Source organism: Caloenas nicobarica, chromosome 14 (genome assembly GCF_036013445.1).
Source record: "Caloenas nicobarica isolate bCalNic1 chromosome 14, bCalNic1.hap1, whole genome shotgun sequence".
NCBI lineage: Eukaryota > Metazoa > Chordata > Aves > Columbiformes > Columbidae > Caloenas > Caloenas nicobarica.
In genome coordinates, this window is record NC_088258.1 from 17,614,341 (window position 1) to 17,642,287 (window position 27,947).

The window sequence follows — 27,947 nt, forward strand, 5'->3', positions numbered from 1 at the left end:
CAAAAACCCCTCTAAAAAGAACCGCAGGCTTTTTGCAACCCGCGGTGCAGCGCGGCAAAGCGGGTCGGCACCAACGCCGCGCGTCGCAGGGCGCTCACAACCTGCTGACGAACCAGGCGAATCTCCCTGAGCAAACCTACCTGAACGGATCCCCCGCCTTAAAGATCAGGGCTTTACTCTGCATCACCACGTTTCACGTACTGAACTGTAACCATAGTGAGAAAACAGGTTACTTAACTATGCTGCCTTCTCAATAAAACTGTGCTCTTTCTGTGAGGTCAATTGTACCTTTCTCATTCAGCTCATTACATTTATTAGAAGAATTAGGGCTGGGGTTTTTTACATCAGCAGAACAGGGTAAAGATGTTTCTTCTGACTTGAGCATCAGTGGCAGAACCCATTGCGTGGCGCTGTGATTTTGAATCTTTTCCTGTGCAGCTCCTCATTCCTGGCACTTTTTCTAACGAACAACAACATGGGATCTACATTCTATTTACACGCTTACAAAAGAGATGAGATGAACTACCAGAAAACAAGTCAATTGTTTAAGGCTGAGGAGTAAGAGGAAATTTGTTTTCCCTTCCTGATTTTAACACAAGTGCCTAAGAGATTATAAAGAAAGTATTCTTGAAATGTCATCTCTTAAAGTAGAAGAAAAAGATACTGTAATAAAATATTTCTCTAAACCCAATGTATTAAGATGAAAAAAACACCTGAAAAGAAGTATCATTGCTTTTACATCAGTACTGTACCACCTCATAATTATCACCTCACAGTATTGTCAAGGTTGAATTGTACAACTAATGATAGATTTTTTAAAAAATATGTGAAATTCTAATAATTGACATAAAATATAAATTCGAAACCAAAACCATTTTGGTTAAAACATGTCAATAATGCATCACAGTTCAAGTACTGAACTGCTACTGTCAATACGTTCTCCATCAATCAAGGCCAAAGCTTTAAATTAAGATTTCTAACTAAAGTATCTACAGTATTTCCTAATCTAAGAGCTTCTGGTTGAAACCATTGTCCACTTCTGTCATATTTTAATATTACTGTGTTGCTGGTTTTGTGCCTGCTTGTACTGTTGAGGTAATGATACTTAGTACAGCAACTCAATAATAATCATTTATTAAAATATCTTATACTCACAAAGCTTGAAATTGAATTTCTTTCATAAACAACTGGCTGAGGAGGAAAAACTATCTGGCCTCGACTTACAGATGTTATTCTGCATCACCACTTGTCTGCGTGGAATTCGGGATAATCAATTAGAACAAGCCAACGAGAAGATGCGACCTTAAATAGAATTTATTTTCTTGCTCTACATTTAAAGCAACAAATTATGGAATGAAGCTGAAAAGAAATTATCAGCTCGTACTTCACAGAGCTATATTTAACCATCTTAAAATCTAATTGGACAGGAAGAGCAAAAATTATTGAAATTGAAAATTCAATTGCAAACGTATTTCGTACTTGCCCCTCCCTTCTTTAAAAAAAGAAAATGAAGTACAACATGAAGCACAACTGCTTTAAAGTGACCTGACAAAGCCACCTGTGGGCCCCTCAACTGGAAGTACTTGAAACCATTTCAATCTTCACAGTCCTTAGTCAAGTTCTACAAACCAGGTTCTCAGGGAGAACAAGGTGAGTCTCCGGAGATGTTTCTCCCTACAAACATCATTTTGCCATTTGTAACAACATCATCAAGATGTCTCATCAAATTGATTTTTGCTTTTTCAAATCCAGGAAAAATTGAAAAAGCATGAATGCCACAAAATGCATCCTGGCATCCTTCCATTTCTCTATGACATGTCCTAACAAATGTGGCTTTCTTGAAATAACATTTCAACTCGAATATCTGAAACTCTGCACAAGCCCACGCAAGTGTTGGAGCCACGGGTGTGCGCTTCTGCTGAAACGCATTCCTTTTAAATTGGTCTTGATTCTGCACATCGACTCAGCCTGGACTCAGGGGCAAGGACGCGCAACCCCCGGGCAGCAAGTTTAACATGACGGGTCACCGGGAACGTGTGTTCGGTCCATACAGAATCTGTACAGGTGTAGGACTGAGAAACCCTTATACCGGAGAATTATTAGTGAAAGAACTAAGATAACGCCACTTTCAAAAACACATCTTCGTTATTATTTCTTAAATACTTCTAAATATCATTTACAAATACTATAAAGAACTTATTCAGCAAAACTGAAATATTTTAGTAGATGATGTCCCTTGTATGAGTGTATATCAAAGGGTTTGGTTTGGGACTCTTGACAGACGATTATGTTGCGCTATTTCTGGACACGAACATGAACGTTAATGAAATCAGAACTTGCATCAGCAGGTGGCAAAATTCATCTAGGAAGAGTTCATCGGCTTGGTATTTGATTTGGTTAGTAAGTACCCTAACAGTGTTCCACATTCATCCCCCCAAGTAAATTTTAAAACAAAACCACAAACCCCACACAAACAAAAAGCCAAACAAACCTGAAAAAGACCAAATAAAAGAAACCAAAACCACCTGAAGTTTGAAGAGTACGTATGGATGCAGATTGTGAGGTCACTTACATATTTTTGCAAGATTTACGCAGTGATTTTTTGTTCAAAGTCACCATTTAAATAAACAAAAAATACTACATACGTCACATATTCATTTAAATATGACAAAACAACTTATAATTTGAACAGGAGCCTTCTACTTAAAAACCCACCGTTTTAAAGATTTTGGAGATGCTGGCATTATATTTTAAAGTAAATTGTGATGAAAAAAGCTTAATACATTCTTGACTACTTGACAGGTACTTACACAAAAAAGGGCATCAGCTGAATAAGAGTCTCCTTTCTGGGGTTGGCTGTGAATTCTGGCACAGTTTGAATAACTTTGTTCATTACGTTCCTTAGGTAATTTTGTAGCTGCTTGCGTCGCTCTTCTACAAACTTTGCATCCTAAAAGTAGAAAGGAAAAAATATAAATGGTGCAAAGAATATGCTTTTCAATTCTATAATGTAGCTAATCGGTCCTAATAAGCACAACGTTTGATCTTTTGATGATATATGTTTATTACATCTATAGAAATATATGGGCAATATATGAAAAATAACAGACCCATCGAATCATTTGGGTTGGAAGAGACCTGTAAGCTCATGGATGAAGGAAAAAAAAAAATCACACAACCTCATAAAAACCTGTTTCACAAGAACACCCCTGACAGGATGCCCAATTCTCTCCTTTGCAGAACGTCTCTTTATGAACCAGAATTCTTTCCTATCAGTCGATCCCCGTAACACCCTCCAGCGTTGGGCAGGCACAGAGGAGGCGGTGTAACTGTTCACGCGATGGGTTTAGAGATGCACGATTCCCAGTTCTTGCAGGAGGAAATACTGACTTATTCCCATCATTTCTTCAGAACTGGGAACACAAACTCCAGAATGGAGTAGATGGCTTTTTTAAAGATTATATCACAACTCTCATAAAACTGTTTTACTGAAGTTCCTGTGGTATTTCAGATCTCAGGATTTTACGCTATATTGGCCCCAATAAATAAAAGAATTCTATAAACTCCACACGCTGCTGAGGGACTTTCAAATGTAACAAACCGGCACAAACCACGCGTCCCGTAACTTCAGCTTTTTGCCGCGAGGGAAACTGCTGTAATAGAGTGAACTGTGATATCAAGTCCACACGTGTCGCACTAACACGAGACGCTGACGGGTCCCCATCAGACGAGGTGCCGGCTGGTTTGTGCTCCATCTCAGGAACGCAGACGTTCTGCTCACCTGCTCTACGCGCCAGAGGATGTTATTATAAGGCACTTACAGCTCTCCAAGGAAGACTTATCTATCAGATGTCTCTAGCCAACCTCTATTATTTATCTGCGTGAGAAAAGCCGCTGAAAAATGACAAGCAACCACCCACCATAAATACAGTTGACAACACTGAATCAATTCATTGTATTAAAAAGGTTCAAGCCATGCTGCCGTGCACGGGATGCAAATCTCAAGATTATTCCTTCCTTAGGTCAAGCAGATGAACTGATCCGAGCGGGCACGCTCCTCCCAGCGCCCCGGGCAGCCTGGCTGGGCTGGGCGCTCAGGGGAAGTCACCGGAACAGCAATATTTTTAGGAGACATAAGAAAATGAGACAAGATTCTGAATGGCGTTTCTCAAAGTAGTAATTTAAATTCATAGCATTTAAAAAAAAAAAAAAAAAAATCAACTAAGGTACATTTGCAAATATTGGCATCTAATCCTGTACGCTAAAAATAGCCTCATTTTTTATAGTTTAAGGAAGTAGTTTCTGTTCTTGGCTTTTATTTGCATGTGATTACTTAATAACATGTAATTGTGATTACTGTAACATTTCTAATTGCTGAAGACATTCACACTTAGAGGCTTCAAAAACGTAGGTAGTGCTTGTGCTGTTTAATTAAGTTCAAAAACACACACAGATTCTTTTCGTTTGTTTGTTTTCTAGATCTGAACTTGCACAGGTGTCCAGCCCCGTTTCACATTAACGCGTGGAACAAACAAGGTCAATGTGAAAATAAACACCTATCGGTCACGTTGTTTTTCAGCAAGATGCTGAGCGGCGGCGGACGCGGGGCAGCAGCTCCGGCCAGGCGGGACACGCGGAGGCGACGTGCTCCCCCCGCTGCGAGCGGCAGAACGCAAGGACGCGTCGCACGCCAGAGATCCCAGAGAAGCTGCTGTTCGCGCAGCGGGTTTGGTCCTGGAAGCTGCGGCTGCGCGCGCGGCGGTGACGCTGGGAACACGAGACCATCGCGGCTGGAGGAGGAGGAGGAGAACTCTCCATCAGCTCCAGCTTCAAGCCGCCAAGAAAAATCTCTGTACCGCATTCATCAGCACTTTTTCAGTTCTGAAGCCTTTCGGTCACAAATCCTCAACAACAGTATTTTCAGTGAAATTATTTCAAGTACATTATAACTTGCTGTCAAGCAGAAGGTGCATTCTTTTTGTATGACTGTTGTGCTGTACATGTATTTAAATAACTACATCTTCTTTCACAGGCAGGACCACTTTGCTACAAAGACAGAAGCAAAATGGTGAGTATAGGTACTTTCTATCCCTTATATTATTGTAAAGAATCTCATTAACTACGGATAATAACAGCACGAAGGAGTTTTCTAATTAAGACTGCCAGCGCACGTTTAGGGAATGCAGTTGTGCTGTTTACAGCTGATCACATTAGCGCTTATCGCCATTTTTCTGCCACTCATTCACATAAGATGCAGGAAATCTCAGCAATTAAACTCAGCCTGAAAACAGTTACAAATGCTCTTTTATTCTGACATCAATGTGATCTCTGAACCAAGCCCTGAGCGATCTGCCCTGAAACTCCGTACCATGTCGTGCGGTCCATCGTGCCCCCAACGTGACGCAAACCGGGGGCGGGTTCGCTGCAGGTCGCGCTGGATCATTAAACGGGCGGTTTCCAACAGCAGGTCGGCTACTCAGAGGACTTATTTTACCACCCAGTTGTTACTGCCAAGAGGTGTTGGTCACAACACAGAATTAAGTGGTAGTAGAAAAACGTAATTGGTTCGAAGCTCAGCCAGTTTTTTTGCAGCGTCAAAATATAAAAAGGTAACTTAGCCTCTTTTCATTGGACCGAATTATCCACAACTGAAATCTAGTTAGTATTTGACATTCCAACTCCTAAACGATGTTTTTATTTACAAGCAAAACGCAAAGGGAAAGAGTCCGATTCGGATTTGTCCCAGTGAATAAGCCCCAAACTTTCAGTGCGTATCTTTGGTGACTGGGTGAGACTGTACCTGTCAATACAAATACCCGGGATCTGCTCACCCAGGAACAGCAAACTCAGATTCAATACACAGACTGACGTGTGCTTGATCTGATCGTACTTCGGGGACAAAGTCAGTTTGTTAAAATTACAACTAGATGGACTTCTGCAAGAAAATCTTACATTTTCACGGTATTGAAGGTTAGATTATATAGTTTCATTTTTCTGGAAGATAAATGCATATATGGGAAGATAAAGTAACAGGACTAAATAAACGCACTTTGGAGATCTCTGCTAACACGGCTGAAGGAGACCCGCTCTCAAAGCCATGCACGGGTGTTATTACAAAGATCAAAGGTATTTTCTGAAATTCAGGTAAGAAAAACGTCTAGAAGAACTGGAATGAGTAAGATGAATAAATAGCAGGTCTTGCCTCTAACAAGAAAAAAGAATCATCAAGGCAGACCAGCTGGGATCCGAATCCCAACAAAGATCTTTTCTTCGCCTCATGAATTTCTCTTTTGATTTGCAGGAATGCTTTATGAATTTTACCCATCTTTATTAAATACATTGCTTTTTTTAAGAAGAGCAGCACAAGCAGGAGGTCTGGACAAAAACCAGTAAGTTCTTTCAAATCTGGCTATAGAAATACATTTTGAATAATTGTGACACTTTTTTTCCCAGACCTAACACACCAGCATTCACCGGCCATTTGCAGGCAGAATTCCTGGGAAATAAAGCTACTGCTGTTTCTGCACAAACTCCTGTCAACGTTATTTCCCAGCCCACAGCTCAAGAGCAAATGCTTTTGATTAAGAGTCCACAAAATTTCAGCTAACGAGCAAGACGGCCTCAGATTGCAGAAGCATCACAACACATCTGGGAAAATATTTTTAATCTGAAATTCATGTCTCCCAAAATATTTCGTGAAATTCTTTTTGACTGAGATTTTGCCAAGTTTCTGCCCACAGCAAAATGCTAGTATCAAATTACAAATATCTAAAAATGAGAATACATAATGGAAATCTTACAGACTCTCAACAGCTATTAGAAGATGATGGTAAGCTATAAAGCTAAAAAGCCATATTTTATGTTACGCTGTTTTGGAGGTTTTCATTACATGCCAAGTTCATTCCAAGTTGCAGTTTAAATTGTTTCACACAACTGCTGGTCTTCCACATACACCGTTAGTAAGTAACAGATGGCAAAACACTGATATTCTTCATTATTAATGGGACAGCTCACTTAAGATGTTTCCAATATTTCCCAGGAGCTGCTGGCAATGGTGACACTGCCATGGTTACCTGCCGTGATTTAGGGACCGACAAAACACTTCGATATTCGGGGTTTGGTGCTGCTGCCATCAACATAAAATGCACTGCTTCTGATCTTCTAACAATTATCGATCATTTAACTAACCTCCTACCGGCAGTGCACAATGAACCAGCTCAGGGTTCAAGCCAACTCCATTAAAATCAAAGGAAATGTGGCTTTAGGACTTTACTGAGAGCTCCATCAGCCTCTGGTACCTCAGCCTACATACAGCTGACAGAGGTGAACCTGCAAACGCAGAAATAAACTCAGGTTATTCTAGTGTAGCCTAATATTTTTCACCACCTTGCTCAGTCTTCACAAAATTATCATCTCAGTTTTCGTCAGTTTACGAGACACCAAGTCATTAACCTCCAAAGGAAGCTGGGAATCAGCAGCTGAAATGGGAGCTAATTAAACATTCCAGCGCTGAGTCGTTCTTACCGGTATGGGATTAAAAACCGGTTAGATAGCAAGTACTAATTTTTCCAGGCTAATTGACACCTTTGCAAAGGTCACAGTAAACATGGCTCGAATACACCTGCCCTTCAGTAACAACTGCAGCATGCAACGGATCTGCGGCGGTGCGGTTTCCAATACCAACTATGCTAAATATACCAAATACTAGAAATATTATATAAAAATAATCTCAAAATTACTGAAGGTACACGAGCTTGAAATTTGCATCCTACCTGTATTGCCGGTTTGCGTACGGCGGAATCAGGCTAGTGTCGTACAACACAACCGGGGACACAATACCCAAAATTGCCATTTTTCCCACGGCACTGGGAGATTTTTTTGTACATTTACTGTTCAGTGGAACAAAAAGGAATTTAAGAGGATGAGATACAAAGAAGAAATCAAGGAGCTGTCAGTTTTGAAAAGAAATCTATCCTCCTTTAAACAGAGATTTACTACATAACGGTGATTATTACTCTGTGTTTCTCTACTAAAACAGCGGATGCGTTTCCATCTCCAGTTACGGGTTCATTCCGGTGACACCCAAATGTAAGTAACGCTTTTAGATGAAGCTCTTTGGAAAAGGTGTTGCTGCAAAACCCACTCAGCCCAGCACAAACTTGGGTGCACAAGTACAATGTTTGCATTTGGAATTTCCTGAGCCGTGAGGCAGAGCTGCTGCAGCTCCAGCTGCGCCTTGCTGATCTGGGCTTTATTCAAACGGCGATTTTTGAAAAAAAGAGTCTTACGTCTTATTTTGAGTAAAAGGGTAGTTTATAGATCCCAGCACGATCGCTATTATGGTTTGTAGTCATGCTAGGTTTTGTCTGTGCTTTCTCAGAATACACCATTTGAACGCGATAAATCCTTCCCCCGTCTGATAAATCTCAGTCCAACTGCGTCCTGTACCTCTCTGAACCGGCTCAGGCACTTACAGAATCCTGGAACCAAGTGTGTTTCCCAAGACACTTGGCATTTTCAAGTGAGCAACATCACCCATCCAAAAGGCTAAACTTCTCAAAATCCTCTTTGAGGACGAGTGTTAAAAATGAGTAAATATATGAAAACAGACAAACAAAACAACAACAAAAAAAAAACCCCTAAAGCTGATTTCTTGTTAGTGTTGTGATTAATGCCACCATTAGAAAAAGAGCTCGATTAGCAATGTTACGCTAACGGACTGCAGTGTTTTCTAAATATTAATATTTTGTTATTTAAAGACATAAACGCCAACCATGTGTCAATGTGTCAAGTGGTCAGGAACCAACTGCTCGTTAAAAAGCGTCAACAGAAAAGCGCAGCCGATAGCAGGACCCCGAGGGCTTGTCTTTTGCTCAGCTGTTAAACAGGGAAGTTCTGTTTCTGTTTTCTCCTCAGACCAAGTGTTATCAGTCTACCCTTTCTTTTTATTCAGGGGAATCTGTAAACCACAACAACAGTTCATGAAGCGGAGATCCTTTTTTCACTAGCCCGTATGACAGTAATAACTACCAACAATATTAGTTAAAATGTGGCTCAGCTCAGCGCTTCCCCCAACACTGCCGTTTTCTTTCTTCATCTCTTGCTTTTAGCAAGCTTGAACATGCTCTGAAGACCAATAAAGAGACTCTACATTTAAAACAACAACAAAAAAACCCAAGCCAAAGCCCTTTAAAAACATGGTACGTACAGAGCTTACGGTGTACAGGCTTAAAGTGATGCCTTCCATTAAAAATAATACATTAATTTAAAAAAAAAAAATCATGATGGTAAAGAGCCAAACCCATAAACAGGTTAATGAAAAAACTACAATTTCTCTTCAAGCCTCTCAGCAAGCGAAATAAACTGCTTTTCAATATTCCAAAAAAATTCCTTCATCCAGCGGTTTTCCATCCCAACGGCCAAACAGCAGCGAGACACAAGATCATCTTCCAGCTTCACTCCCACCTACGGACTGGATGCTCCGTTAACAGAAACTTCATTTAGATGCATTCTGATAGGACGGTTCTGTTTTCTAAAATAAAAACGGAACGAATGAGGAATATTGATACCAAGTGCCCGTTATTGATAGTGCCTTCACGTAAAGATGGTTTACATGGTACAATGAGGAAAAGCAGATTTTTCATGCGGGAAGTGTCTCCGGCATTTCACACGATCTAAAGGATTCAAAATTTCATTTTCTCTACTTTTTAAAAAATTAACACTGAACACGTTTAGTACTAGCAACTGTTGTATAGCAAGCAAGGTTAGAATTTGCTGGTATTTATAAAACAGTACATTTGTGGGAGATAAAAATCAAGCGTATTGATAGGTACAGAAAGATGGAAAAATGTGGGTAAAATTTTAGCTCAGAGAAAGGAGGTTTTAATTTTATTTCTGTAATCAGGTGTCCCTGCTAAGGTCTCTTGGAAAGGAAATTCATTAATCCAGGTAACTTGGTAATTTAGCATCACCATCACAATAAGGAATAAATTTAGAAAATTATTTTTATATTTTCATTTTATACCACGAGGCTACTAGAATACCTAAGTGATGCATGAGTTGTTATAAAACTGCAAGATTTTTATCCAGCAGCTGTCCAAGCAGCATGTAAATCACAGCACTTTCTTTCCCCGCAATGTCATGACGTAAAACCACCATCTGAACTGTTTCTATGGTCTCTATCGTCAATGATTTGTTAGAATAAATTGCTTCTCTTAACGACAGGATTACGGGACAGCAAAAACAAAACCGCCTTTTGACAGGCAAAATTTCGTTCTGTAGACCCTAAACACTCTGTGTCCCTTCTTCCTAAACTTCGGCAGCAATTAAGAGCAAATTTTTGCAACTTGAGAAGAAAAAGCCTCAATTCCCCGTTCTCAGGCAGCGTTGCGCCGAGCGCGCACATTAAATCCGTGCGATGTTCTGAAGCAGGAGCAGGCAAACTCTTTCCCTTTCCAAATAAAGCACCACGGCAAACGAAAGCCAGCGCTCTGCCTGCGCCCAGGAGCCCACACGGTTCACCCCGAGCCCGAGGGCGAACGGTTTGCCGGCCAGGGTTTGTCACGCAAACGCCAACCAGCTCCTGCTGACTTCTCTTCTCTTGGACGGTGAGATGACCAAGCGACGGCAACGAAGAGCAAGTGCTCTTTACTCCGTGCTGTGCACATAGAACGGCCGCTGTGGCCTTTTCCAGCAGAAAACCCAGCGGGTCTGGATCCCAAATGTGTAGCCCCCTTGGTGCGCGGCTGACAGTCACAGCAGGGCTGTGCTCTACTAAAGCTTCGGCATTAGCGTGACTTGATTTCTATCCGTACTTCAATTAAGTTACTTATTGGAAAACTAGACTGGATTAATCGGATATCGATGGTTATGTAAAGCTCATATTTCTTTGAGAGTTGAACTTTTCATGGTGAACTTTAAAGTTGCTTTTATGACTTTAGGATGCCACACAAAAACCAGTGTTATGGAATTAACACATATGGCTATACATATAAGATTAATTTGAGTTCCTTTCCTGATTTGAACACAATACCAATGGATCGCTTTCTTTTCAACCACACTGTGGCACAACATGCCTGTCAATTATATTAGCTATATCCTAAAACCCACAAGGCAAAATAGTTTATGCAAATAACTCAATATATTAGTTAAGTCCCCTAAGAGGGTTGAAAATTAAAATGTACTTACTTTGAAAGTCAAGAATAATATAGAATGTAAGCACCTATATTACATCATCCAAAAATCAAATTAAGTAAGCATTAATGAAAGCAATCCTTAACTTCAGATTTTTAATATATAACTTAAGGATTTATATTTCCAAAGCTTTTCTCCTTTAATAAAAGTATTCCAATGCTGAAACATCTGAGAGTCATAATTTTCTACTAATTCTACATGAAGTATCGGATATCAAAGCTTAGTCCTAAGAAACATTCTTTAGCCCACTGCCCCAAAGGCATTAGCTACACGTTCTGTGTTATTTGCTTCCGAAGTCACAGCTCCCTGTGACCGTACGACTTTGACAAACTCCTCGGATGGAGAACAGCTTCTGTGAGCCACTAAACGCCAGAACGTATAAAAGCACACGTATCTGTACTTCTGATTTCGATGCAAGCCAAACACGTACTCAAATTTTAGGGTGTCCCAAAGTGCTTTGCTGGATCAGGGCACGAAAACACCCAAGCCTGAAATGAAATGACTTCCATCCCTAAGATTTTTTCTGAATCTTGAAGCATTCCATAGTTCTTCTGTTATTGTCGATCCACCTGTTAAACAGGAATTCTTACACTTCCCACTTTAAAAGACGTATTTGAAGCACTGCCAGTACATTTGCTATCACAGCGACAATATGTACATTGGACACATGCATGCGAATTAATTCCTTTAAATCACTGACATGATTTTCCACATCAGTCTGGAGTTACTGGCCGTGCTTTCATTAATGTGTGATCACAGAATCACAGAATGTCAGGGATTGGAAGGGACCTCGAAAGCTCATCCAGCCCAATCCCCCTGCTGGAGCAGGAACACCCAGGTGAGGTTACACAGGAAGGCGTCCAGGCGGGTTTTGAATGTCTCCAGAGAAGGAGAATCCACAACCCCCCTGGGCAGCCTGTTCCAGTGTTCCGTCACCCTCACTGAGAAGAAGTTTCTTCTCAAATTTAAGTGGAACCTCTTGTGTTCCAGCTTGAACCCATTACCCCTTGTCTTACTGTTGGTTGTCACCGAGAAGAGCCTGGCTCCATCCTCGTGACACCCACCCTTTATATATTTATAAACATTGATGAGGTCACCCCTCAGTCTCCTCTTCTCCAAGCTAAAGAGCCCCAGCTCCCTCAGCCTTTCCTCATAAGGGAGATGCTCCACTCCCTTAATCATCTTCGTGGCTGCGCTGGACTCTCTCCAGCAGTTCCCTGTCCTTCTTGAACTGAGGGGCCCAGAACTGGACACAATATTCCAGATGAGGTCTCACCAGGGCAGAGTAGAGGGGAAGGAGAACCCCTCTCGACCTACTAACCACCCCCCTTCTTATACACCCCAGGATGCCATTGGCCTTCTTGGCCACAAGGGCACAGTGCTGGCTCATGGTCATCCTGCTGTCCACCAGGACCCCCAGGTCCCTTTCCCCTACACTGCTCTCTAATAGGTCATTCCCCAACCTATACTGGAACCTGGGGTTGTTCCTGCCCAGATGCAAGACTCTACATTTCCCCTTGTTATATTTCATTCAATTTTTCCCCGCCCAACTCTCCAGCCTGTCCAGATCTCGCTGGATGGCAGCACAGCCCTCTGGCGTGTCAGCCACTCCTCCCAGCTTGGTGTCATCAGCAAACTTGCTGATAGTGCACTCAATTCCCTCATCCAAGTCGTTGATGAATATATTCAATAGTATTGGTCCCAGAACTGACCCCTGAGGCACTCCACTAGATACAGGCCTCCAACCAGACTCTGCCCCATTGACCACGACTCTCTGGCTTCTCTCCTTCAGCCAGTTTGCAGTCCACCTCACTACCCGATCATCCAGTCCACACTTCCTCAGATTTGCTGTGAGGATGCCGTGGTGATGGTCTCGGATATTTACTGGACGGCATGAGCAGAGGTCCCTCTCCAGGTGGAAAGATGCAGGAGGTTTTCCCTCCCTGCTCTCAGTCCTCAATGCTCATCTGGGAGGCAACAGGATCTCACAGTTTCACTGGGTCACAGTGGCAGAATATATCCTGTGTTAATGTATGTACCCAAACTATGTAACGTAGTGAGCACAGGGCAACAAACACGGAATTTTGAACTCACATCCTGTGTTGGAAACGTGACTTACGGCAAACACACAGAGCTTTTCTTGAGGAGGCAGAAACAGCTCTATTGAATATGTCAATAACCTTAAAAGAAAATGATGTAGCATCATGGTCTCTGAAAAACACTAGCAATATAAGTGTGCCTTTTTTCCCCAAACAGCTTTCTCATCAAATCATTCATCTCTCAGCCCAAGCCAGAAGCATTTACCCTCCTCCTTCCTGCAGGAAAATACTGCCACAGAAGTTCACACGAAATCTTGGACACCAGAACTGTACCTTAGACACTTGCAGATAAGCCTAAGACAAAACCTATATTCTGTTTTATTCGCAAACTAATTTTTAGCTTCTATACCTTTTAATCCTAAAATAGTTATCCTGCTACACATCTTAAACTCTTCACTATCTTCAGCAGCAGGCAAACAGACCAGACACGCATAAAAAAGCAGCAGAAGAAAATGGAAGCCATGTGCACTGGTAGCAAAAAAATCGGGATTTCCACTGACAGAAATGGAAGAAAGATCACGTCCCTGGTAAATAGAACTTGCAGAATTACAGGACGCATTCCAGTAGCCAACTTTCTTATCTATTCTAAACGTTGTCTTTGATGTTGTCATACACGTGTGTGTATGTTTATATAAAAATAGATCTCTTTTAAGATACATACGCATAATATTTACAAACTCTTACAATAATTACATACATAAAATCATCTACAGTTTAGCTAAGTCACTGATAGGTAAAAGGAAAACATTAACTGTATTCACCTAACATTTGCACATAAAACAAGCGACGGCCAGAAGAACAGCTCCCAGACTTCAGTTGCACGGGCTAAAAATGATGAATGATATTGCTCTCAACATCTTCTCCTAGACAGAAACCTTAAGTTTAGGGGAGTCACGGCAAAGTCGCTCTCTTCTAACCTCAGCCACGTGCTGACTGTGTGTCCTTTCCGCACGGGTACCCGCTGTTTGCAGGGGAAGCCAAGCACGCCGCGCGGGACGGCGGCACCGGCTGGGAGCTGCCGTGTTCCGTTTCTACACGCTCAGACAGGCCCCGAACTCACATCTCCAGCGGAAGCAAAGACCCATTTCTATTTTGATACGTCCTCTGTTGGGACAATACCCTTGCAAGGGGATACTTAATTAGGTGTTTACTAAAATCCATTCTTTAACTGTTATAATCTGCCTAATGCACAAGTAGCAACTGAGATTTTAAGGACAATGCAATGTTCAAGGAATAACAGGTCCAGTAAATACTCACATATTATTACTTGCGTTAGTCTGAAAGCAACTTTCCAAGAAAAGAGACAACGACAAAATGCCAACATAGGTTCAGAAGCTAAATGGAAGAGCACATGTTAAATGAAAACAATTAAGCTCTATTTCTATGCAAACGCTTTGCAACCGAGTACCAGGATGGTGTGAAGCATCCCTGAGCTCCCGTAGCTCGAGCTCAGGAACAAACCAGGACGAGTAGTCACAACGGCCCCGACCGCCCCGGGATCATTCCAGCGGGAGCTGAAAACACCCAAAGCACTGAGAGCGAGCGAAAAGGCAAACGGGTGTTTCATGCAAAAAAACCCAGAAGCTGAAATTACAAGCCTCACCACATACACCTGCTTAGAAAGTACTTTGCAAACCACAAACCAGGCTGATTCATGGGGAGCACGTTTTAAAATTACAAAAATCAACCAGTTCAAGTGGTAAGAATATACGGTTCAGATTTTTCAGTTTTAAATAAAATGATCCGTAGTTTAAAAAAAGAAGTACAAAAATATACGATGAGTACATGACATTTCTCTTATGCACGCAACAAAAGAGAAAAAAATACATTTTGTGTTTTCGCTCGAACAAAATATGGATTAACTGAAGGAAGAACGCTTATTCTTGCCAGGACTAATTATAAAGGTTTTGACAACTATTTGCTACCAGCCCTGAAAGATCATCAGCAGAAAATATACAGCATGGGGACCAGTACTTATGGGACTTAATGCATGGAGTCTTGCAAGCATTACTGGTTTATTTTCCTTCAGTAATTAAATTATCCGTTCTGACTTGGTTCAAAGCAACGTTTATAAATCAAATTATTCTTTTCATAGCATTACATTTGTTCTAACTTAACTATATTCAAATGTTTAAACTGAGACACCGAAAATAAGGTTAGCAACCTGAAAGGCAAATACACTCTTTTTTGTAATTGAAATAAGTTACCTGTGCAAAGCAGTATTCCTTCCTCTTCTCTGTTCATTTTCTCCTAACTGGTTTTCTGTATATTAAATCTACGTTTCCTCAAGCATTAAAGACAATTTCTAATCCTACATACGTAATTTGTTGAAAGACCATGAACATGAACTACGAAGATAAACTGTCCCAACTTAAGGCAAAGTCCAAGGCAAAAATACATTAAAAACATAATAATTAGAATTAAAATAAATACTGGATTCTTAATCTATTGCTTTACAATTGTTCAGTATTTTCAGATTTCACTGCTACTTGATGACAATATATATGCAACAATAAATACTTCATTTTTTCACTTTTTAAAATCCTCATTCAGCTGAAATTCGGCTTTCTTTTCGTATTTTCCCTGTGTCAAACTCTGCAATTTTGCATGTGAGTCTGACCTGCCTGATTTCTATTCCAGTAAGCAGGAAAATTCTGCATTCGAATGCCTAGTTCTCCATAGCTGTTTCTCCATCGCTCTCTCCATAGCCAGGTTCGCTCCTCAAAGCTCCGATATTTTGCAGAGCAAACCAGCGGCGAGCCTTTGGTGACCCTGCAGCCGTGGCTCCAGGTCGCTCTGTAGAACGCGGTGTCCTGTTCTGCTCCAGGAGGTTCCCTCCACCTGAGACACGACCGACCACTCAATTCAGTGCCGTATCAAGGGAGGTATTTGTTCCAGCAAACCCTCTGCCACCGCGCTCAGAACGAGCGCATCACCTCCGCTGGCCTCCTCCGGACTTAAGCAGCGTGTTGTAGCTACACCGTGAATAACATCGGTCAGATGCAGACCTGAAGGACATAAAAGCACCGCTTCCCCAAAGCCGTAAAATAGTAATTTTTAGCCATTTCCACATGGAGGACTATGTTTTACCAATATGTTATTTGGGCGTCTAATAACACTGGGGATTTGTAAAGGATATGAAAACCATAGATTGATGTAAAGTAAATAGAGATACTTTTGTCAGCAGCATTTAGGTACTGAAACTGCTCTTTAGGCACTGATTTAAGATTGTATTGATTAATCTAGAAATAGGAAGCCAGCTGCAATCCTATTAAAAACAGTTTAACTATGTCCTGGTTCTTCTAAGTAGCTGCATTTTTCTGAAGCTGGCTGTATGGTTTTTGGACAGTGTTTGCTCCAGAGCGAACCTGGCTGGAAAAGAAAATTCACTAAAAGAGAACTGGTCTTGTTTTAACCCAAACCAGGACAAACTAATATCAGAGAGAAAAAAAATTCTATTGACACCTAACAGCATCTTGAAAAGGGAACTAATATTTAAAAAGCAGTATTGAAAAAAGCAGCATTGACACTATCTCTTCCAAACATATTACCAAATATTAACCGAGCCTATTACTGAACATCTGCATGTGCAACATGCTGCACAAATTCCTCATCCTGAACTGCAAGTTCTACAACATTCCAAGGCAGACATTCCCACATGAATTCATTAAAGAACCCTGCAGTGCCTTCGGCTTGCGCCGTCACGGAAGGGAGGTCACCTCAGGGCCACTGACACAGCCCAGTCGGCCCCAAAGAGCCGCGTGTGCCAAGGCGACTATTTCTGCTGGATCTGCTGGCCAAACCTCCAATCCTGGAGAACAGGAGCTGAGGGGAGACCTTCTGATCTCTGACCTGCCCGAAAGGAGCTTGGAGCCAGGGGGGGTCGGGCTCTGCTCCCCAGGAACAAGCGCCAGGACCGGAGGAAACGGCCTCAAGTTGCGCCAGGGGAGGTTGAGGTTGGATCTGGGGAACAATTTCTTCCCCAAAGGGCTGTGGGGCATTGGAACAGGCTGCCCAGGGCAGTGCTGGAGTCACCATCCCTGGAGGGGTTGGACAGACGGACATGAGGTTCTCAGGGACATGGGGCAGTGCCGGGGCTGGGTTATGGTTGGACTCAATGTTCTAGAGGGTCTCTTCCAACCCAAATGATTCTGTCATTCTATCTACAGGGCAACTGCTCCTCAAGCACAACCCACAGCACAATCCCTGCAATATTCCCAAAGGCAACACACACCATGAGACGGTACAGAAAACAGCACCGTCAAAGGACAAAGATTTGCCTCTGCACAAATGTGCTGGGGCCATAAGCTCTTGTGGGATAAACTGAGGTAGGACCTTGCAAAGCTGATGTGAAAGCCCCACTTCACAACCTTGCGAGCTATTTGCAGCAGGTAGCCAGAAGTGGAATCGCTAATCAGCACCAACGATACAAGTGGCTTATGTCTCGTCAAAGGAGTCCTTCAGGAGTGCCATGGATGGCACCATTTCTTACCATAAAGAAAAGATATTTTTTTTTCAGAGATCTGATATGACAAAGTGATTGCGGGTTTATGCATGATGAAGGTAGAATTTTGGCCTAAAGCTAAAAAAAGAATAAGCAATGCAAATTTTTTAATGAGTTGCTCAACTGATAATTCTGTATGCATCAATTGTGCAACTGAAGTTGTAATTCAATTAGTACTTAAAGTAATTAAGGATGAAAGACTATCAAAAAAAGCTTAAAAGAAGGCTTTTGTAATTTATTGAAGTGGCTGATACTCCATCGCTTCAAAAGAGGAGAATTAGTTATATAACAAAGAAAATACATTGTTTCCATTACAAAACTATCCACTAGAAATGCAATGAAAAGTGCACAATCTTCTAATACATGAAATCAGCAGAAAAGTTCTTTCCTTTCCTAGGTTAGTAGGCAATGAACAACCACGTTAACCCAGGACTTTATTATGCCAAGCGAACACACCTACACATTTTATTGGTAAATTCTGTATATATTTATATCACGATGACTCGCTGCAGATTCTGTGCATTCCTCCTCATTTCCTCTCCCGCGTGCCAAGCTTACCTACTCATTTGTATAGAACACTTGGGAAATATCCCAAGTCAGATCACAGGTACTATCTTCAAACATTCACAATCCACATTCACTGACATCCCAAATGCCATCAAAGATTTGATAAATATTTTTTTCATGTATTTATTTCAGAAACTTTGTTTTACTCCATATGAATCAGCAATGATTTTCCTATCGTAGAAAAAGTTGCAACAGATGCAATTAGCACGATGCCGGCATTTTACTGATACATGTATTAATGCGGCCAAATAAAATGTCAGGAAGATCTTTTGTTATTATAGTCATTATGTCAACATTTTTTTGATGACTACACTGATCACTACGGTTGGTGCTTCGAAGATATTTGATACAAGAACTAAGTGATACTACAGAAAAAAAAAAATAAAAGCAGAAAATCCCACAGGAAAGCCAACAAATTTCATTAACATTAGGAATGCTGATTTGAGCAGCATTTTTAGTCTTAAGCATGATTTAAATCTCAAATATTTTACTTGTGATAGTTAAATAAACTTTTCAGATCATTTCTACACTGTAAAGAAAAATGCCTTTGATTACTTCTCAGTCCTTCCTGGATTTGTGATTTCTACTGCAATGGGTACTTAAGCTCTCAAACACTTTAAAGTTTTGGTGATTAAGGATTAAACTACATGATACTAGATATCTACTATATACATACTACAATATTTAGTGTATTTGTTGCAAAATCCCTATACAACAGGAAAACACAGAAATTTCCGTTTTAAAATAGAAGAGCTAAAACACAAAGACACGGATTATGGGAATTAAGCACACAAATGCCTTTAAAAAGCTGATTCAAAGAACTTAAAATTGGCAAACAGCACAAGAAATTTACGGGATTTAGTTTGATACTTTTTAAAATTTACAGAAATATTTAATGACTTACTGACCAGTGTTAATTGCTGGCATTTATTGAAAAGAATGGAGTAGAGATTACATGTTACTTATACAGCTGTCCAGGACAGTTGGGGGGGGGGGGTTGTGCATTTGTCTGCTGTGTATGTCATCAATAATTCATTTAATAAAAACAGTTTTCTTTTCGGTGAGTGGAAAAATCGATGCATTAACTACATCATCAGTGAATCTGCAGCTGATGAGGGCAAGGTCTGTATAAAAATACCCAGTAGTGTCTAGCAGGAGTGAAAAATATTTCTGCCAGTCACCTCTTTTTGTGTGTGTGTGTGGATAGGGAAGGGGTTTTTTTCCCCAACTCTTACTGACACAATGAGTTCTTGTAAGTACCTTGTTTCCAATGGCCTTTTTTGGTGGAAAGTTGAAAGTCCTCACTTGCTGGTACTTATTCTGTAATTTACGGTGCAAGCTTCTGAACTCTGCGTATCTTCGGTAAACGTTCCATTCGTCATCCTTTATCCTAATATAAACCTGCAAAATACAGACAGGGAAGGAAATAATTTAAAGGCAAACCACTGAATTCGTGTCTCTCGTTCACTCTTTAAAGCTTCACGGTGTAACAGCTCCACATGCGTGATGCGATGGGACCAGAAGTTCCAGGATCCCAGATCCATCTCTCACTGTATATTTGCGGTTTCTGTTGTACAAGTCATTAATCTTCCTCTTTCTCATCTTCCCTCTCCTTCTCTTTTCCTCTCTTTTTATTATATAAATAAAGGCAAACATAGCTTGCTCTTTTTAACATGACTCTCGGGCAACCACAGTAGCACTTTTTGTTACCATGGTTTCCAGCGTATTCCACCAGCCAGTGACCAAAGGAAAGAATAATGTAACACCACTATAAAATTGATTTCTACGTACTCAACACAGTTCTTTCAACTTTGTAAATGAGCTGTGTAGAATCAGAATTGCAAAACATAATTTCATCCAAAGTACGAAACTTAATTTAGTTTCTAAAAAAAAAAAAAGAAAACTAAACTAGAAATTTTATTGTTTGGAAAATAAACACAGTTCGTTCTTTCTGCTTATATAGGACATTAAGTATAATTTAACACAGCTGTAGTTTTTGTGATTCTGTCTTTGTCTGCCACTTGATTATTTCATGAGCATATTACCAATTACATGCTAAATATTCACATTCTCTAGGAAAATTCCAAGCAGAAGTGAAATATTCTCACAGAAAGCTGAGATTTCATTCATTACTAGGGAATAACCTTTCCTCTCCAGAAAGGAACCCGCTGTTTAAAAGAATTCTGAAATAGCACGACTCGGAAACAATAAACCAAGCGTCAAAACTCAAGATCCAGAGTGACTTTTCCTGAGCCGCTTCTGTAGGATCTGGAGCTCATTCATTCTCACGCGTGTGTGAACGATCTTGGTATTTTGCATCCCCAATGACGTCGCCTCGCTTGTCCCACAAACCCCAGTAAGTGAAGAGAATGCTGATGGAGAAAAGCGACGCCAACAGCCATCACACCCAGAGCGCGGTCACAACGGTATTTGTGCGAATCCTGGGAAAACCTGAAACTGGGATTTGGGTTTGGCCGATTCCAACACTGAGTTGTAGCTTTTCCTCACAACTGAAACACGAACGTGGTCCTTCTCCTCTAGATTTGACAAGTCCTTAGAAAAAACAACCTTTTCCTAAGGACTCGTGGTATTTCCGAGATTCAGCACCGGCCGGCGAACGCGTCCTCCCACCAGGCGGGTTCTGCAGCCTTCCCCTGGCTGCTTCTTTACGAAGTCCCATCTCTACAGACACCCAGTTTCTCAAATTTAGGCTTCTGTCTTGCGACCAAATTCAACATGCCATACAGACACCATGCAACTGCTGCCAAATTATCATATTTCACTGTAGAAAATACTCATAATATCGGATTTTATTGAAAAACAAGCACATCTTTTGGTTACTATTATACTTCTTCATGTTTCATGATGATGACAAAAAATGAATACTATCATTCCCAAAGTAGCACATCTAAGAATACAAGAGATTCAGACTATTGTGTGAATTACAAGTGCGTATGTAAACAAAAATTCAACTGGTTTTGGTAACAAGAATCCAGATAGTGTCATGATGGAAGCACTATAATAAGTCTGCAAGAAGTATTTAGATTTCTTTTGCATTTTGAAAATAAAGCCAGGATAAAGATAATTAAACACCTACAGGACCATCTGTTTGAACAATTCAGTACACTTCTGAAGGAAAATGAAGGGAAATACAAAATGCAAGTATTTTGCACAATTTCAATAAAACTAACGGAATGTAGCAAAAACTATATTAAATATTCTCTATTCACCCAGGTCTCACCGCTCTCCCTGCCTATTCTCACTTCAATCCACATATTAGAAATCTTGCATGCATTCCCAAGAGTCGGGTTTCAGCTTCCCTACGGGAGGCATTGACGACAAAAAGCTGAAATTATTTTTAAGCAAGTTATTTAATATGGAAAACCTAATTTAACTAAGCAGTTATCTTTGCACATGTGACTTGATGAATCATGCAGTTCAATATTATCTGTTAAGTTGGAACCCATAGTTAACTAATCAAAGAAACCAGTACACTGTAACTGAAATTTTTAAGGACTGCAAAAAACATAGGTTAATTTCTTGGACAAAAAAAAAAATTTTTTCCTGTTCTCTGTACATAGATATTGACTTCTTTTGGATAAACTTGTTCTGGTCTAGTCATACAAGTTATCTTCATTTAAATCAAATACAGACCACACACTTAAGCACAGGAAAAGTTATCTTTGCAGACAAAATTTTGAAATAATACCAAATCAAACAACTTGAGACGCGTGGCTTGAAACTGTCTTAAAGTCATTAGGACTATTCCCATCATCTTCAATATAACCACAATTTCATTCACGGTCTTTCAACAGGAAATCAATGGAATCTGTAGCTGCCAAATACACTTTTGTGTGTGTTTGTCCCAAATGCCCACGCTGCACCCTCAAGCGACACCACTTCCTACTGCTGAAAATACTTTAACATACAACATAGAATTACAGGACATGTTACAGAAAGTTGAAAGGACGACCCTTAGCCTCGTTCTCCGCTCAATTTAAAAATCAATTCTGTGTTCCTGTATGTCTAACTTCCCTTACCTCACTAATAACAAAGAGCTCTCTGGAGATCCTCTCGTTTGTCACATCTGACTTTTGAATCGACGCCCAAGCATGGGACAAGAAGAAGAAGAATGAGCAGCTGGTTTGGTAGACACAACCCAAGACACATCAACAGAAAAACACAACACGCAAATTGGCACCACCAGTTTTAAAGTGTTAACTCACACAAGATATTTCCTTCGACTGGTGAAAGTTTTGCCTATATTTGCTTTTAAAGAACATTTTAATTAATTTTGGAGTGCCCTTGGTCCACAGTTTTACCTTTCCGCTTCAGTACAGCAAGAAAAAGGAAAGTAGATACGAGCTAGTAGAGACGCTTTAGTTTTTTGCTAGAGTTTTGTTCTTGGTGAAGAATCTATAAAATGTTCCCGTAAAATGAGAATATTTGCTTCAGATACAGGAATACCTGCTTGGATAGAACAGATTAAGATAAAAAAGGATGAGAAGATGAATAATCAAAACTGCTCATGCAAAGAGAACATACGTATCTTAAACGCATTGCTGACGCTCAGCAGGATAAACCAATGCTTGATTCCTACATGGATTTGATGTGTCTTCTAAGACTGGCAATTTGAACATGGGCCGGGGGGGGTGGGAGAAGAGATTGTACGGGGAGAAAGACATTTTGTGCCTCTTTTTTCCCCTGGAAAGGACCAAGTAAGGTTGGAACAAACAAAAAGTTACATAGAACAGCCCACTCCTCCAACTGCCTGTGTCCACACACCTGTTCTGACAGCTGGGTTGGAAAAGCCAACAAAACCCATGGAAGGAGATGATGTGGATGAAGTTCCCACTGCAAACATTTCAGCTTTTCCCCTTCTCACAGCCGGAATCTGCCAACAAAATCTTGCATCTCCTTTCCGCCTTGCCTTTGAAATCGTCAATTTAAATAATTAGATATTGTAATATGTAATCGTAAACCAATCATTATTTCATGCCAGGTCAAAACCGCAACACTTGTCACGTCCCCAAATATCTTCTAAACTACTAAAATTATCTGCTAAAACACCCTAAGCCCACTGTGATCCACATTATCTTTTACCAGTCTTAACAGCAAGGATATTTTCTTTTTTCATAGAATTAATCTATGAAAGGCATTAAAAAAATCCTCTTCTGCTACAACTACAGAGAGGGAACAACACAGGGGCTTCTGAATGGAGACCTGGAAATAGCGAGAGAAGACAGGATCTCACCTGCATTAAAAGCTTTCCTCAACTACCTAACCTAGCTTAAAAAGAATAATAAAACACACAGAAAAAAACCCCACAAACAAACTCAGTGCTCTGAGCTATAAAGCAAAACTTATTAACATCAGTAAAATTTATGTACTGAGTTTGGTGGTTTAGACGTTAAAGAAGCCTGGAATATTCATTGCAACAAGTCCCAGGTAATTACTAACAGTTGGTTAAATGAATCTTATAACCCACAATAGTTCCAGAAAACAAAACTGCCGGTACTTTTGTTGTGTATTGCTAACGTAGTCTAAAAAAAAAAAACCCAAAAAACAACTGAGTAGTCTTTCTGTGGAAAGAAGAAAATTCATTTTAAGCAGAGGTGCGGACACGTTCTGGGATGAGCTTCTGGAACTACTACTTGTTCTGTTTCTCAAATATTAGTTTATGATGATAATAAAGTTTTAAAAACTCTTAAAACTAACTCAACTTTAATGTACATCTTAATTATTCAGGAACACTAAATGTAAAAGATTTTGATCAAAATTTACAATTCAAGAAATAATTGTTTTCAGGAGGCTGGAACTGCCTTTCCTTTCTATTTCATAGTGTGCTTTTGGGAGAGGAGTGATGATTTCAATCTAGGAAGCTTTTATCAAAATTATTTCTGCACTCAAAAGGTATGAATCCAAAGGGGAAGTATAAAGCAAAAAAGATGGTAAGTTACGTTTCTTCACTTTACTTCAGAACAATGGAATTTTGTTCAGAATGTAAATTCCAGCTGGATTCTCCAAGTTACCTTCGAAATGTGAGGAAGGAATACAAATACAAGTTATGTTTTGACACAGCTGCAGGACTGCCTTTACGGGCAAGTTCCTTCTTTGAAAATGATCCAACTGAAAAATTTCTTGCGTAATGAAAAACAAACAGAACAACGCAACTTCTCAGCTGTGATACGAGCAGCTTTTGTGTGCCTTTCTATGTATAGACACATCACAGGGATTAAAGCGAACGAGCTTTTCTCTCAACAAGACCATTTATCTGCTTGCACAAAGCCTATGAATACTATTACATATTTTGTCATGTTAAACCTTCAGCTTCTTTATATTTAGTTCATGAAAATGAACACCACGGTGTCAATTGTGAGAGAATGCGCATCAAAGCATGATCCTTCAAACCAGGCAATGTTGTTTAATGCTAAACAGAAAAATGTCGTGTATCACTTCCATGCAGAATGGCCTTCGTGGTGTTTGCGCGTTCACCAAACCAGCCCTACGGCGACTGGACACTGGAGACCAGACACAGCACGGCTACAATTTTGCTGGACGGAATCAATATCTTGTTTTTATTTTGCACACGGATCAAATCAGCACAGACGATTTCGCTCAAGAACATAATTAGTTGCTTTTGACAGCGAAGTATTACTTGTTATACCAAAAAAATAATTAACGTCATTTCACGAACACACACTTTGAACGGACACAGCCATCGCAAGGCATGACAGGCACTGCAAGGAGAGATGTTTCTGCAGAAGAGAATAGAAGCCAAAGGACAGAACTGTTGCCTTTTTCTCCAAACAGGGTATTTTGGGTGCTCGACCCAGGGAAAGGAGAACATCTCACCAATTAGTTTGTAAGTAAGATAGCTATTATTTATTCCAGATATTTATTGGATACAAATTATTTTCTTCTTTCCGTACTACGTGTAAAATAATCTGAGAATTGAAATTCTACTTTTCTTTTCCTTGTATTTTTTGCACTCAGATTAACGTTTCTATAAGCACATCAATGTTTACATATGTATTACAGTTTCCTTTAGAAAACTAAGTAATTGTCAAATTCTCCAGTGACTCATCTTTGTGTACTCCATCCCAGCTATTTAAAAAGTTTTCTCCTTTATGCTTCTGGCACATCCTCATGTCCCATCACAGATCCTCACCTTTCGGGCTCTGTCAGAACGCCACGACCAGACCTTCCTCTCAAATTCTCCCCATCATTCCAGGCCATTTTTTTCTCTGCTTGCCCTGAGCTGCTCTGAGATGGGATATGATTAGAAGACTATTTCTTTCTCATTTTTCCTTGTTCAGTGCTGCAGCTGCTAAAGTAATGCAACTCCTCATACATCAGGGAAAAGAAATTCAGCTTTGGGTTTAATTTTTGCTATTTGTTGCCTACTTTTCAACTATTTTAACTGTCAGTCCATTGTCTTCCGTTGTTAAGATTTCTATACCTTGGATGAAATACTAAGACTATGCTGGCCGGTGTGTAAATTAAAGGTGAACGGTCAGATCCCAGACTCTGCTTTCACCGTTCCATGTTTCACCCAAATAATTTGCTGGGCTCTGTCCCCTCCAAACCTCGGGAGCAGCAGCTCCTGTTCTCCAGCGCTTCGATGCTGGGTCGCTCTGTGTCGGCAGGAGCAGCCGGGTACTGTGAACAGCCCCTTCCTAGGAACTAACACCGCGCCTCCTTCAGAGAGGAAAAACAGAACAGCCTTTAAAGTACTATAAAAAAGAAATATGATGAGAAAAGAGACTAGTTGGTATTAAACAGTAAGACTGAAGAGAGTCCAAGGAATAAAAAAAAAAAAAAAAAAAGTAAGAAAATAATGTTCGTTGATGATAATCTTAGGGGGTTCTATACATATGCAAATAGCTACGGTCTTGTCTGATTACCATGTTTATCTTTAATCTTATTTGGTACCATCTAAAATTTTTACTGCTCTGCAAACAAGGCAGATTGGCAAGTAGCCATTTAAATATTGATATCACTTTAAGAATCACGAAATCTCAGTTTCATTATATTAAGTGTCAGCCATTGGTAATTACAGCAACAAAAGGCATGACTAATGGCATCTGCTGTACACTTCACAGGGAAGTGGAATCCGCATGTATGCAGAAAATGAGATGCTCTACAGTTGAGAAATAGGATAAAATAATATTATTGCAATAACCATCTTGCTTCACAGGCACTACAGATACCGCAACTAACTATCACCATCTAGAGGTAAAATGTAAATGCAGATTTTTTTTTTTTTTTCCATTCTGACCTGGATTCTGCTTTGTCCCTGTGAGCACACTAGATAAGAAATTCATTTCTAATGGTAGGCGGATGGAGCAACATCTGCCTCACAAAAAAAGATTCACAGAAAAGGTGGGCAGATCCCAAAGAGCAGCCACCAGAAAGCAAGCCGCCAACTAGAGAAGCCGGGATGTCTCTGAGAGCAGACTCGACCAGCGTGACTCTGATTTTACGAAGCCGCCTAACATTTAAATGGTCTGTTTAAAGACCAGGTTTTCTCAACTGTTACTTTGTACAAATTATATTAGTTTCTTCATCTGTGGCTAGGGCCTTTGATGCTTGGAACTAATCAGTTTACCACTTACTACTAGCCATCACAAACTTTGTAAAAGAATAAACCTCTGAAGCTTCTTTTGGACTCAAAAGTATATAAACGTAATCATTCTGATGTTCGTGCTAGAAGATATTGCTACAACTATCTAGCGTGAGCTCCTGTCACAGCCCAGATCATTTCATCCAGTAGCATCCAAATAATCCTTATGACTTGTTGATTCATAATAAGGACATCAGCTGGTCATCTAATTAATCTAATAAACAGGTGCAAAATTAATTCCACTAGCAAACTGTCAGCACTAATGAATGGTGAGGCAGTAGTCGAGACATAAACCTGAAGCAAAACGAAGCCGAGCAAGTGCAGAGGATGCACTTCCGAAAGCAGAACGCGCTCGCCACGCACAGCAGGGAACGCGAGCGGAGGGAAGAGATTTCCTAATCGGATCTGTTATTTCATTCTAGATCTAAATCATCCTCAGCACAGCATCGCAAGGGCAATCACGTTTAGTCCATCCTGCACCATGACCTCCCACGTCTTTGTGCTGGGATTGATCTTTCTTCAGTTTAATTAGCTCGATAATTTCTAGACCCGCGTCAACTTTCAGCGTTCACAAGCTCTGTGGCAAGATGTCTTGCATCCCAGTTGTATGTTGTGGAAAAAAACCACTGTCGTGCACTCGTTTTGCAACTGCAAGCTGGTAGTTTCAGCGGAGGCTCCAATTTACACTTTGAAACAGTTCAAAATCTCTCCGTATCTTTTGTGATTGGAAAGATTGCTATTTTATCCCCCTCTCAGTTGTCTTTCTTGCAGGCTGAGCATTTCTAATATGCACCTCACAGGAAAATGCTTCATTTTCACCCAGTTCTTTCCAGTTCTAATTTATATTTTTTTTGGAGAGGAGTAGAGCTGCACGCAGGCAAGCCAGAGATCATACGTGGCATCATAGTTTTCGGTTTTTCTGTCCCTTTCCAAATGATTCCTAACAACTTGGGTTTAG

The 27,947-nt window shown here is 40.4% G+C and overlaps 1 protein-coding gene across 3 annotated transcripts in view; it reads right to left on the bottom strand.

Annotated features, from left to right (window-relative positions):
- The window catches only part of SNX29 (sorting nexin 29), a 129,859-nt gene that overhangs the window by 28,956 nt on the left and 72,956 nt on the right, over nucleotides 1–27,947 (bottom strand). For all 3 annotated transcript variants that reach the window (XM_065644612.1, XM_065644611.1, XM_065644613.1), the window contains exons 19-20: nucleotides 19,624–19,764; nucleotides 2,811–2,950 (exon numbers count right to left, since the gene is read on the bottom strand). In XM_065644612.1, the coding sequence (XP_065500684.1) occupies nucleotides 2,811–2,950; nucleotides 19,624–19,764 (281 nt within the window). The remainder of the gene's footprint in view (nucleotides 1–2,810; nucleotides 2,951–19,623; nucleotides 19,765–27,947) is intronic.